The sequence below is a fragment of the Mobula birostris genome, chromosome 10 (assembly GCF_030028105.1).
Source record: "Mobula birostris isolate sMobBir1 chromosome 10, sMobBir1.hap1, whole genome shotgun sequence".
NCBI lineage: Eukaryota > Metazoa > Chordata > Chondrichthyes > Myliobatiformes > Myliobatidae > Mobula > Mobula birostris.
Genome location: NC_092379.1, coordinates 115,348,565 through 115,363,205, shown reverse-complemented (window position 1 = coordinate 115,363,205; position 14,641 = coordinate 115,348,565). Strand labels below are relative to the sequence as shown.

The window sequence follows — 14,641 nt, the reverse complement described above, 5'->3', positions numbered from 1 at the left end:
CTCAATGTTTTCTATGCTTGTTTTGACTGTCAAAATATGGAAGGACAATCACAAATTCCCACAGTTCCCAATAACAGGGGTCCCTCTATGACAGAGGTCCCCAATCTTTTTGCACCGCAGACTGGTTTAATATTGACAATGTTCTTGCAGACGGGCTGACCGGGGGGGGTGTAGATATTCAAGTAGGGTTAAACTCACCTCAACATGTCTTTTACAGTTAAAATTTCCAAATTTCTCACTCCCAAATAAGGGACAAAAGTAGCAGTCAAATCCCAGGACACTTTACCCAGGAAAGACTACCATGACCATGAAGCCTTGCGCGGGCACCTGTGTGCGCATGCGTGATGTGCACATGTGATATGCGCATGCACGTATGTGCTGATTTTTAGCCCCACAAATCAGTGTTGCCTTCATCTTCCCGACTATACTGTACATACTTTATATAGGCTGTGTATTTATCATATTATTCCTGCTTTTACTATATGTTAGAGTTATTTATTTTCAGTTTTATGTGTTATTTGGTATGATTTGTTAAGTTTTTTTTTGGGTCTGGGAACGCTCAAAAATTTTTCCCATATAAATTGATGGTAATTGCTTCTTCGCTTCACGTCATTTCAGCATGAAAGGTTTCATAGGAGCACTCTGCCTTAGTGGGAGGAAATACAGGACAAGGGCGGTCTCATATGGGACAAACCAATTTAGCCCAATACACGGGATGTCCCTGCAAATACTGGACAGTTGGCAACTCTATGTTCAAGATCAAAAGTGCGTGACAGGGAATGAGGCAAGGTGCAGCTGACTCATATTGATTCCTCACGGCCCGGTAGCACATGCTTTGCGGCCCGGTACCGGTCCACGGCCCAGTGCTTGGGGACCGCTGCTCTATGAGGTCAACGTGAGAGCATCCTTCAGCAGGGTAAACCCATAGAAAGCATCCAGCCCAGATAGGGTACCCAGCCAAGTAATAAAGACATGCTGATCTGCTTGTTAGCATGTTCACTGAGATGTTTAACCTCTCACTTTGGCACTCTGAGGTACCCACCTGTTTCAAGCAGGCTTCAATAATACTGGGGCCTAAGAAGAACGTGGCTCTCATCCAGTATCACTTACATCCACAGCGAAGAAGTGTTTCGAGAGGTTGGTGATGAAACATATCGAATCCTGCTGGTGAAATGACTTGGATCCACTCCAGTTTGCCTACCAGCACAAGTCCACAGCAAATACCAATTCAATCAACCCTGAAACATCTGGCCAGCAAAGTTGCATACATCAGGATGCACTTTATCGACTAAAGCTCAGCATTCGATACTATCATCCCCTCAAAACTCATGAATAGGCTCAATACTTTGGCATCAATGACTCCTTGAGCAATTGGATCCTCAATTTCCTCACATGGAGACCCCAGTCAGTTCAGATTGGCAACACTATCTCCTCTACAGTCTCCATCAGCACAGGAGCATGACAATGCCGTGTGCTTAGTCCCCTGCTCTACTCGCTTTACACTTATGACTGTATGACTAAACACAGTTCCAATGCCATATGTAAGTTTTCTTAAAACACTGCTGTCATAGGCTGAGTCAAAGGTGGTAGTGAATCAGCATATAGGAGGCATATTGAAAATCTGGCTGAGAGATGCCACAACAACAACCTCCTACTCAATCTCAGCAAGATCAAGGTGCTGTTTTTTGACATCAGGAGGAGGAAACCGGAGGTCCATGAGCCAGTCCTCATCAGGGGACCGGAGGTGGAGAGAGTCAGCAACTTTTAAATTCCTCTGTGCTATCATATCAGGGGACCTGCTCTAGGCCCAGCACATAAGTGCAATTATGAAGAAAGTACAGCATTACCTCTAGTTGCTTAGAAATTTGTGAAGAATCATCATGACATCTAACATTTGAAAAACTTCTGTCGATGTGTAGTGGCGAGTATATTGACTGGCTGCATCACTGCCTGGTATGGAAGCTCCAATGCCCTTAAAGTGAAAATCCTACAAAAAAATAGTGGATATGCCACAGTACGTCTCGGGTAAAGACCTCCTCACTGTTGAGCATATCTACACAGAGCATTGTAGAGCAGCATTCGTCATCAGGGACCCATCACTATCCAGCTCATCATCTCTTCTCACTGCTGCTTCAGGAAGATGCTTCAGGAGCCACAGGACTCTCATCAGCAGGTTCAGGAACAGTTACTACCCCTCAACCCTCAGACTCATGAACCAGAGGGGATAAACTTACTTGTCCCATCATTGATAAGTTCCTACAATTTATGGATTTACTTTCAAGGACACTTTGTCTCATGTTCTTGGAATTTATTGTTATTATTTCTTTTTGTGTTTGCACAATTTGTTGTCTTTTGCACATTGGATGTCCACCCTGTTAGTGCGGTCTTTCATTGAATCTATTATGATTATTGGATTTATTGAATATGCCCAGAAGAAAATGAATCTCAGGGTTGTATATGCTGTACTTTGGTCATAAATTAACTTTGAAATTTGAACAGTCCTGGGACTGGGTGGGAAGTGTATGCAGCTCTTTAGCTCAGCACCCTGCAGAACATCTCTGAATTCAATGATGAGTCCAAGATACAAGAGGTTAGGTAAAACGTACAGAGGCTACAAGCGAATATAGATAAAATAAAGTTTTGCAACTGGCCTTTTATGTGAGAAAATGTGAACCTGCCCACTTTAGAAAGGAAAATAGAAATAAACTTATTATCTAAATGGTGAGACACTGTGAAGCTCTGAGATGCAGAATGATCTATGTGTTCCAGTGATTTGGAACTTGTACTGCAAGTCTTTAGGAAAGCTTCGAGTGTTAGTGGATAGAAAATAAAATGAGCAGAGTCCTTCTGGGCATAGGTGAAATCACATCAGGAGTACTATGGGCACTATCACACTCCTTTTGGAAGAGTTCTGCATCTTTTCACTATTTTCACAGTATGACACAATGCATTAGGTAGGATTAAGACCCAGTGAGAGTGTTGGAATGGTGGTGTTCTCATGTACCTGAAGCACTTGGTCTTTTTGTTGATTAAGATCGTCATGTGGGGATGGTGTAGTTCATTTTTTTCACTATAGTCTACCACAGCAACCATGTAGATGGTGATGAATAGAATAGAATAAATGGTAGATGGATAGCTGCCCACCAAGCAGGTAACTTTGATTTGGATGGCATCGAGTATTGTTGGAGCTCCACCCTTCCAGGCAATCTGAGCATATTCCACCACAGTTCTCTCCTGTTCCATGTACTGTATAGGGTGGAAAGGCTTTGTATCTCTGGAGGCAAGTCACTCACTGCCAGATTCTCATCCTCTGAACTGTTTAGTAACCACTGTGTTGAAGCACCAGCTGCAGTTGTATTTCTTGTCAGTGGTCGCTGGCAATGCTGAAGGACTCTGATGAGGTCATTTCCTGGGTAGACATCCTCTTTTTGGAGATGGTTGTTGCCTAATAATTTAGTGGTTTGGATATCAAATACTATACATTGTTTTTTCTTCAGGCAGTTCATCACACCTGGATCCTTTTATCCCTTGTATTAATTAATCTTGTTTGTGTATCTTTTATGTAAAGTTTTCACTCAATCATAATTCACCCATTGTCAGTCAAAACCAATGTGAAAGATCACTGTTTAAACTCTAAAGCATAAACTACATTCTACTTAAATCAAGTTTCCACAATCTCCCAGCTCAAAAAGATCTGTGTTGAAAATACAAATATTTTTAAATGAACTGTTTCAATTTTAAAGTGTATTTAAATATTAAAATGATTTACAGCTTTGATAGAAATATACTTTGGGGTAAAGATCTCCACCGGGATGCCTGTGGCCTCATACTTAAACACTCTTCACAAGAATGGATATTGTGTTTTGGGGGACATGGACATTATTGGCAAGAGTTGTCCTTGAGAATGTGATGTAGTCATCTTCTAATGGAGGTACACTCCCAAGGTTTGCACTCAGGAATGGTGAAAGCACATTTACAAGTTGGAATACTGTGTAATTTGAGGGGAACCTGTAGGTGTGGCTGTCTGTGCCTGCTGCTCTTGTCCGAGGTGGTTGGGCTCACTAAGTCTGAGATGTTAAGTTCAAAGTAAATTTATTATCAAAGTGTTACTATATACTACCTTAATATTCATTTTCTCTTAGGGATTTACAAGAAAAAAGAAATATAATAGAATGTACAAGAAGAAGTATGTATGAACAAAGACTGACTAATAACTAACATGCAAAAGAAGGCAAATTGCGCAATAACAAATAGTACTGACAACCTGAGTTGTAAAGAGTCCTTGAAAGTTGGTCTGTAGATAGTAGTATCAGCTCAGAGTTGTGGAGGGTAAAGTCATCCATGCCTATTCAGGAATAAGTTGGTTGTAGGGTGATAAGTATTTCCATGACCCAGTGGTGTGGGACCTCAGGCTGCTTTCCCTCCTCTTTAATGGTAGGAGTGGGAAGAGGGCACGGCCTGGATGGTGGGGGTCTTTAATGATGGATGCTGATTTCTTGTGGCAATGCTTTCTGTAAGTATACTCAATGGTGGGGAGGGCTTTGCCTGTGTTAAACTGGGCTACGTCCATCACCTTCCATACTAGCCCATGGCATTAAGAAGTAAATACCCTGCGAAACTGCCTTGGTGAGTTTCCTCATTACATTTTATGGAATGCTACCAGACCAGCCAGGATGTACTTTAGCATAATATAATCTCCAGCTAACCTCTCCATTTGGATCATCAATAATCTAGCTGAATGGCATACCTGCCTCAAGAAGCTCAATCATCTGCTCCTGTTCTTAGTTGCTATAGCCTTATTCAGCTTCATAGGTGTATAGTCTGCATACGTCTATCGAAAAGTTTTTGTTCCCTTGAAATTGGAGAATTCCTTATCAACTTTTCGGCTGCTGCTATTATTCTATATTTTTGTGTAAATCTTTGTGAAAAGCCAGACACTTTAATGTAACTACAAATTCAAGATCAGTCTCTAAATTTAAAATTTGAGTGAAGAAGTATTTAACTGAAGTTTGATCTTGCATTACGTATTTTCTTTCTTCCTGCAGCGTTCAAAAATAGCTGTCTATGAAAAAATGTGGTCCTACATGAAGTCTGCCGAACCATCTGTGTTCACCAAAACAACAGCTGATGGAGTTGCTAAAGTTCGGAAATCAAAGGGAAAGTTTGCCTTCTTACTAGAATCAACAATGAACGAATACATTGAGCAGAGAAAGCCATGTGACACCATGAAAGTAGGAGGGAACCTTGACTCGAAAGGCTATGGAGTGGCAACCCCTAAAGGAGCATCATTAAGGTGGGTGGAATAGTGTAACAATATTCTATGTTGTTATAGTATTCCACCCACCCTGATGTTTCCTGTTTTTTTTTGTTTAAATTATCAAGAAAGTAAGGTAACTTAATCTCTACATTATTTGAAACCTGGATTAAGTAAGACTGGTAATATAGTTAAATTATTTAATGCATCCATTTTATTTTGTTAGTGTGCTGTCTGTTTTTGACTGTCCGTACCTGTTTTAATTTTAAAATTTCTAAATTTTTAACTAATCTGGTAAAGTTAAAGCTGTCCTATGTGAAGAACGTGTGACTGCATGACATGTTAATTCTTTTCTTAAAGGCAAATCCCCATCCCGCACACTTCAGTTTTGAACAATGTGATCCTTCATGCCACCTTCCAATATTAACACTTTCTTTGATGTGCAAGCGTTTCGCCATTCCGTGAAAATAGCCAATTTGTCCTATTGTGCTCCTTTCACGTACACTTTTTACAATTGTTCATTTTCTTACAAATATGTTTTATTGTTTCAAGAAATGCTGTTAACCTCGCAGTATTAAAACTGAATGAACAAGGCCTCTTGGACAAATTGAAAAACAAATGGTGGTACGACAAAGGAGAGTGCGGCAGCGGGGGAGGTGACTCCAAGGTCAGCCTCAATGTCACCACAAGCGGGTACCTTAGAACAGAGTAATCGGCAAGGCTGTTACAGAATTGCAAGGGAAAAAAGGAATCTATTCATTTGCACATGGCATTAGAGTCATGATGTTGGTACGACAGAGATCTTCACCAGACTGACAGCTTGAAGTAGGCGTTGTAATGTTTGGAAAGTTTGTAAGAAAAGGGCCTTTATGTAACACAGCCAAAGATTCTGTGTTCAAGGTTGTGTATACTTTTTTTAGTCACATTATTTCAGAAACCATTGGCCTTTGGAAATCCTGCCTTAATCATTGCCTTCTCTCAAATACTAATTTACCAAAGTTAAAAGAGAAATTACGCACTGGCCAGCATTCAGATAGGCTGATTTTTGTGACTGGTGTTCTGTATCAAGATCCAAGTTTTGCAGAGGCATAATGCAAACAATATTTTATCAAAGTTTAGACTGGCAGAGGAGAGTCTGCCTTTCAAATCAGTGTATTATCACTGTCATATATGACATGAAATTTGTTGTTTTGCAGTGGCAGCTATAAACTTTAAAACTATAAAACTTTAAAACTATACAAGGTATATTCGATCATAGTTTTGAGATTCTTACTCGTGGCTTGGACTTTCAAACCTATTTCCAGATAGAATAATTTTCATTCACAATGCACCAGTGTACATGTCATCATACTAGCAATAAAAAATAAATTTAGTTTGCAGGTAAGGAAGATCTCAGCATAACGCAGACCTGCCTTGTCCAAGCAAGATGTTTGGCTACAGCTCCAGCTCCAGCTTTGGAGTGACAAAAGTTGAGCTGGTTTCATTGAGCTGAAAGGGAAGAGGGTGCTTGCAGAATTGTTAGTCCCATGCCACCATGAATGAAGCATATCTGACAGATCAGTGTGCAGAGGATTAACTTAACAGTCACCAAGCTATATTTTAGCTGAATAATGGGGAAAAAGTGGATCCACATAAAAAGCTTCTCAGAATGTGAATGAGGTGAGTTTCAAAGGAAGATCTTTCATCAGTGTGCATGCGAACCTTTAAAAAAAACTCCTGTTGAAAGCTTACCCATGACTCTTTCGGTTTTTGGATTCAGCAGGGGTATAAGTTTAGCTTTGTTCATGGCATTAATTGCTGTTGTACGGCACCTCTGATAGTGAATTAGTGAATGGCTGGAGTCAAGTACTTCTGGCTGATGCAACAGCCACTGTTCAGAATCAAAGACAAAATTTATGCCACAACATTTAAGCACTTACATTTTTATTTCTTTTTTTTTTGCTATTTATCTTTCCATTTGATACTATAACTGAAACAAATCTGGGCAATTGTTTTAAGTTATTGGTTTGAACCAGAAGGTTAGTTAGGAAGGTTCAATCGTTAGGTATTAATATTGAAGTAGTAAAATGGATTCAGCAGTGGCTGGATAGGAGATGCCAGAGAGTAGTGGTGGATAACTGTTTATCAGATCGGAGGTCGATGACTAGTGGTGTGCCTCAGGGATCTGTACTGGGTCCAATGTTGTTTGTCATATACATTAATGATCTGGATGATGGGGTGGTAAATTGGATGAGTAAGTACAGGTGTCCCCCGCTTTTCAAACATTCGCTTTATGAGACCACACTGTTATGAAAGACCTACATTAGTTCCTGTTTCTGCTAACAGAAGGTGTTTTCACTGTTACCAAAAAAAAAGCAGCGCGCAATAAAAATTCAACACCCAAAAAAAAGCAGCGCGCGCCCCGAGCAGCCACTCTCCCCCAGATTCGGAACTGCATTCTAGCTGGCGTTGCTTAAACATGTGCCTATGAGCATCCATGGATAGGCTTTTTCCATTGAGTGTGGGGGAGATTCAAACAAGAGGACGTGAGTTGAGAGTTAGAGGGCAAAAGTTTAGGGGTAACATGAGGAGGAACTTCTTTACTCAGAGAGTGGTAGCTGTGTGGAATGAGCTTCCAGCAGAAGTGGTTGAGGCAGGTTCAATGTTGTAGTTTAAAGTTAACTTGGACAACTACATGGACAGGAAAGGAATGGAGGGTTATGGGCTGAGTGCAGGTCAGTGGGACTAGGTGAGAGTAAGAGTTTGGCACAGACTAGAAGGGCCAAGATGGCCTGTTTCCGTGCTGTAATTGTTATATGGTTATATGAACATCAGTTAACAAAGTCATCCTCAGTTGTACCTGGTCATGCCATCTGCCGGTTAAAATCTGCCTCTGTATTGCAATTTAATTGCTATTATATTCTGTGTTTAGAATATGTGGGCTAAGGCAAATTTCTGTGTTGATGTACTTTGGATATTGTTACTCTTACCTTCTGAAATAAGCATTCTTGATGCAGATTTGAGCACTCTTTGTTGGGTAATGGATAGAGTGAAACTAAATTTCATCCCAACATAACTCGATTCATTACTTCAACAACACTTTCTTTTTAAGAATGAAATCCCATGTTTCCAAACTTTTGAGGAAGGGAAAATCTTCAGGGATAAATTACTGATTTTCTACATTCAATAGCACATAGATCAAACACCTCACACCAATGGGCAAACTGCTGAGGAGAACATCTTTCAACAATTATGTTAAAACAACAAGAACAAAATGCATGTTGTTGACTTGGGAGAGTTACAAATAGTCTTGATGATCACAAAGGAGTTAAAGATAATTTGAGCACACAGACTAGGTATCACAGGTGTCTCGCTATTCACCATTCAAATTTGCAAGGAAGCATACACATGATTCAGAGATTTCATATGTGAAAAATATAATTATTCTCAAAAGACTGGGGTTTAGGTAAATCAGAGCACAGCCATATGCCCAGCTCATGTGCCTAAGTCATGAGAGGTCTTAGATTAATGAGAAATGAACTTGCTGTTGAAGAAAATAAAGTACCTTCTTAATAGTTTGAACATCGTTAAAATGTTCCCAAAATTTAAATACGTAAAAATTACAATACTATAAACAGGCTAGGTGCTGTTACTGGCCTATGCTGTTGTTATGCTCCTCAAGAGACCATTTCCAGCTTCTTCCTCCATATTTATCAGCATAAACTATCATTCTTTTATGTAGACATATCCAGCTTCCTTCAGAATCAACTGTTCCCTGTGGGTAGTCAGTTCTACGTTCTTACCATATTCTATAGCAAAATAATCCTGAGTTTATATATTGAATTCACTTTCCACCTCAAATGAAAATATCATCCCTACATTATCCTTTGCAGTTAAATCACAATTTTAAAGGTCTTCATCAGTCAAAGCTGCAAAGAAAGGAGCCAATGTCTATTCAATGTTCGTGATAGGTCGAGCCTTGTCTGTTCTAGTTTCACCTCTGAACCTTCGTCAGTGGACCTTGTTTTTCAGAAATGGAAATGCAATGGTATGCAGTTCACAAAGGTTTTATACAAGCTCTAAATATTAACTTGTTTTACCCTTCTATTTTGTCCTGACTGTGTATGTCCACATTTGATTCACTGAAAACTCTTCTCTCCAGCATGGTCACTGTGCTTCCTATGAACTTCTGAACAGTGCACAGCAACTGTAAAAGTGCAGTAATTAGAGCATAGTCTTCAGCACCTAGAGCCTGTTCCAATATTTAGTCATATAATGGCTGATCTATACCTCTGCTCCATTTACCTGCCTTTCAGAATCAGAATCAGGTTTAATATCACCTGATAGTTAAATAAGTAGCGCAAAAATTGAAATAAAATGTACTGGGGTAGTGTTCATGCGTTCAATGTTCATTCAGAAATTAGATGGCAGATGGGAAGAAGCTGTTCCTGAATTGTTGAGTGTGTGCCTTCAGGCTTCTGTACCTTCTTTCTGATGGTAGCAATGAAAACAGGGCATGACCTAGGTGGTGGGAGTTCTTAGTGATGGATGCCACCTTTTTGAGGCATTGCTCCTTGTAGATGTCCTGGATTCTTCGGTGGCTAGTGCCCATGATGCAGCTGACTAAGTTTACAACTCTCTGCAGCTTATCTTGATCCTGTGCAGTAGCTGCCAATCCCCATCCGCATTTCAGATGGTGATACAGTCAGTTAGAATGCTCTCCTTAGTACATCTGTAGAAATTAGCCAGTGTCCTTGGTGACTTACCAAATCTCCTCAAATTCCAAATGAAGTATAGCTGCTGCTTTGCCTTCTTTGTAGCTGCATGAATATGTTGGGTGCAGGATAGATCCTCGCAGATATTGACACTCAGGAAATTGAAATTGCTCACTCGTTCTACTTCTGACCTCACCTTCATAACCTGAGTTATCACTAACAAAAATGTAGATTAATCTTAACTATTCCAGTAGACCAACATCTGCACACACTTAGGAAAGAGAATTGCATGTGGATTCTCTGTGGATTCCTAATATTCATCAAAGTTCACTTGGGAATGTGCAGGGAAATAGAATAAATGTCAGGAAAAAGTTGTGCTCTACCCGTTCAAGGGCTCTAGGAGAGAGGCGCTGGAGTTGGTGCGCTTTAAGTTTGCCGCAGCATCCAAGCTAGAGTTGGTGCTGCCCCCGCACCCATGGTCGTTTGGCAAATCAAGCCATATTGTGTTTGACTGCAGACTGCTGCAACATTCATGGACACAGGGGCTTGGTCTATATTTTTTTTGTGTGTGTGACTGTATTTAATTGATGTGTGTGTGTGTATATATATATGTGTGTGTGTATATGTATATGTGTGTGTATGTATAATATATATATTAGATTATGAGGACACGCAGCCATCTTTTATTGTCATTTAGTAATGCATAGATTAAGAAATGATATGATATTCCTCTGGTGTGATATCACAGAAACACAAGACAGACCAAGACTGAAAAACTAACAAAAACCACATAATTATAACATATAGTTACAACAGTGCAACAATACCATAATTTGATGAAGAACAGTCCATGGCACAGTAAAAAAAGTTCAAAGTTTCTTGAAAGTCCCACATCTCATGCAGGTGGGAGAAGGGAGAAACTCTCCCTGCCATGCCCGACCACAGTCCAACTCCGAGTCATCTGAAAACTTCAAGCTCTGATCAGCCCTCCGACACCGAGTACCGAGCACCATCTCTATCCGAACGCTTCGACCTCAGCCTCGGTCGCCAGAAACAGGCAAAGCCGGGGATTTTGGGGCCTACCCTTCGGAGATTCTCGATCGCACAGTAACAACAGCAGCGAACCAGGCATTTCAGAAATTTCTCCAGCTGTTCCTCTGCTTCTGACATCTGTCTTCATCAAATCAGAATTGTCCACGCCCCTATTTAACAGAAAGGATATCATTTCACCGGAGAGCTGCGCGCGCTGCCATCTTCTCCTCCCACCATATATATGTATATTTGCTCTTTTATATAGTATGTACTACACTATATATGCCTTCTCCTGTGTGTGACTTTGGTACTGCTTCCTGCGCCTTGGCCCCAGAGTAACGCTGTGTTGTTTAGTTGTATTCATGCATGGTTGAATGATAATTAAACTTGAACTGTCAGTGCAGTGTAGAATCCCATTTGTCGCCTGACACAATTTCTAATGATGTCACAGCCGTAAAACAACAACAAATGTTCACAACCAAATTACTACATTTCTATATTGCTTTCCTTTTTTTTATAAAAAAAAGGTCAAGCTTAGTTAACAAAATTTACAAATGTTAGCAGTTTAACAAGCAATTTATGCACTCTCTGTGATCTTTTCCCATTCACCTGCTTTGAGCTGGTAAATTCCCATGGTATTATCTAAGTATCACCCAATTCTGGATTCAGCAATATTATCTCATTATGGCTCTCATCGACTATTTTGTTGTTAGGTGGATTACGCTATCAGCAATGAATTGGTTTCATAGCTTCAGCAAGACCCAAGTCTGAATCTACCTATCTACTGGATATTTGTACACCAGCTTCCTAAGTAGCGATTATTGTAATTGGAACATCTGACATTTATAAAAATTCCTGTTCCCCTATTTTGTTATGGCCTCTTCATAGGATAGTTTAAACAGGACATCTATCTTGTTTGTGATTGGATCTACCGTAGCACTGTATTCTGCGTCACAGTCATATTGACGCAGTCTCATCTACCTCTACGCACGATGCTGCTATTGTGGGATTGATAGATATTGGACGCAGTCTGAGTAGCAGAGCATTGTGGTCAGTAATAATGTGAATGCTCTTCCCAGCAAGAAAGAGCAAAACTGGGTCACTAAATACAATCAGCATTACCTCCTTCTCAACTGGTGCAGTATTTACATTCACTTTAGTTTGTGTCAGATGTAGATGCAATATGCCTTCCATGTTCACTACACGTAACACAATAAACAATGTTCTAACCTCATTTTCTAATGTACTACAAACTAGGTGGTGTCACATCCACTGCCGAGTTTTGTCTTTCACTGTCATCTGTATTTCAGAGCCATTTATTGTCTTTCTTTAATGATTGATAATATCATGTGATTATTATGCCAAGACTGGGTAGGAATCTGGCACAATGTTGAATGAGACCTAAAAATAACCTGAGCCCAGTAACACTTCCAAGTGCCCTGGTTTTCATGATGGCCTCAATTTTGTCTTTTGCTGGCTGCAGCACATTTTCAACTGTTCACAGACCAAAATAAATCTCAGCTTTCTGGATGAAGGCATACTTAACTTTGGTTAAGCTTGATATTGTGCCAATGCCACCTTAAGAACACTGCCTCGTCTACCTGGAGATTCTCCTCTTCTGTAGCTGTTGAAATTAAAATACCTTCCTGATTATGCTGAAACCCTTACAAAATTTATCTAAAGTTGCTCTTAATGCAGTGGATTCCAGTTGATTGGGACACAATGGGATAACATCTTCACCCACTTAAGTAGCTGCCCAATTAGTCGAAGCTTCATGCAAATAGTTAAGAGACATTTTTTTAAATAATGCAAACTACCATTTAACTGAGTAACAGTTTATAAATTTAAGTGAAATACAGAACAAACTAGAACACTACCAAAACCTTTACAGTACTACTATGTTTGAGAACTTCTCAATATTAAACGAAATCAAAAGAAACATGGGAGTCCACAGATTGTGGGTGTAAATTCAACTTTAAGCAAGATGTGCACGTATCACAAGGTAGCATAGTAATGTATGCAATTAACATATTTTTACATATAACCTGTAATTATTTAAATGAACAAGAAAGCTTAATAAAATCATATATATATAGTAAGTAACTGTATAATTTATACAGTAAGTAACTGCTTGATTAACATATCAAACACTCTCTCAGATATGTTTCCTGCAAGAACTATTGTAGTCAGACCACGCCTTTCATCACTTTCACAATTCCTCTGAGCAGCATGGTCCTTTCTTGTTCCAATATGCTTTCCAACCAGAGGCACAGAGGTTGGCACCAACACTTGTTTATCAACTGTTGGGCGATGGTTTATGGTATTTCCTGTGGAGACAGTTCTGGCATCATCCAGTACCTTTATTGCAGAGGATATGGTGTGCAATTGGTGGATGGATTTCCAATCAAGTTGTAGTTGGCTCAGACAATTGCACATCCACCATACTGGTCCTTCTACTTTGACCACATAAAAACTCAATGTGGCTTTTTGATTGTTGTATTTCACAGTTACAGATGTCACTTCCGTAGGAGTTATCTATTCTTCAGTTTAAATTCTTAGTTGGATAGCTGTAGGCTTCAATTTAGTATCTTTGAATTGCCTTTCAAACTTATTTTGTGGAATGACTGAAACAGCCAAATCCATGCCCAACTCCATTTTAATTAATTTTCCATTCACTTCTGGTGTAAGCCCTATTGCCTGTCTGTTGTTAATTTTCACACTGTAAATCTCAAGGCTACACAATCCTGTGTCACTCTCATCAATATCAGATTTTTCATCAACAGCATTCAGTTTAGTGCTCTTTTTGAAACTACACCTTGACTTTTTATATTTTTCTCTTTGAGCAGACCATTTATTTTTCTCTGCCTGACATACTATTTGTATGTGACCTGCTTTGTTGCATTTTCTGTAAATTTCACCTTTAAATCTGCATCTATTTGGTGAATGTGAGACACCTGCTACATTGATTATACAATTTGTTGGGCCAGGCTGATTTCTGTTAGACAATGCAATTTTATTCACATTCACCTTCATTCCTGATTGTAACTCAATTGCGTCTCTGTCTGTGGTTTCTATTGAAACAGCAATTTCTACTGCTGGTTTGAATGAAAGCTGTGCTTCAGTTAGGAGCCACTTTTGAATGCTTTCTTGGAAGATTCCATAAACTAAATGATCTCAGCATACCATTACCAAACTGACATTACTCAGACAACTTCTTCTGTTCAACCATGTATGCTGAAATGGACTCCCTTTCTTTTTGATTCCTCTTATGCAACCTACAATGGCTTGGGTTCTAAGTGTTCCTGCATTACTTTTACAACAGTAGCAAAGCTAATTTCTGATGGTTTTGTTGGAGCGGTCAAACTTTGGAGCAAACTGTATGCCTTTAAAACCAATGTGTACTCAGCAAAATTGGCACTTGCCTCTCATTGGTTATTTCATTTGCTTCATAATACTGTTCCAATAGTTCAATATACATGAGCCAATTACCTATTGTGTAATCAAACTCATCAATGTAGCCAACCATTTCTGACTTTTTTAAATGATTATTATTACTCGGAACTCATGCTTTATGAACCCTGAATTCTTCTGTTTACGGTCTTTTTTAAAACTCAATCATGCCCTTTGCTCTCTGGAAAGCGATGCAGAACTTCCTTCCTGG

At 39.6% G+C, this 14,641-nt stretch overlaps 1 protein-coding gene across 1 annotated transcript in view; it reads left to right on the top strand.

Moving 5' to 3' along the window:
• Window positions 1-14,641, top strand: part of LOC140204578 (glutamate receptor 3-like) — a 385,312-nt gene that overhangs the window by 363,508 nt on the left and 7,163 nt on the right. Inside the window, exons 13-14 of the mRNA XM_072271301.1 lie at window positions 5,046-5,293; window positions 5,807-5,921. Of these exons, the coding sequence (XP_072127402.1) occupies window positions 5,046-5,293; window positions 5,807-5,921 (363 nt within the window). The remainder of the gene's footprint in view (window positions 1-5,045; window positions 5,294-5,806; window positions 5,922-14,641) is intronic.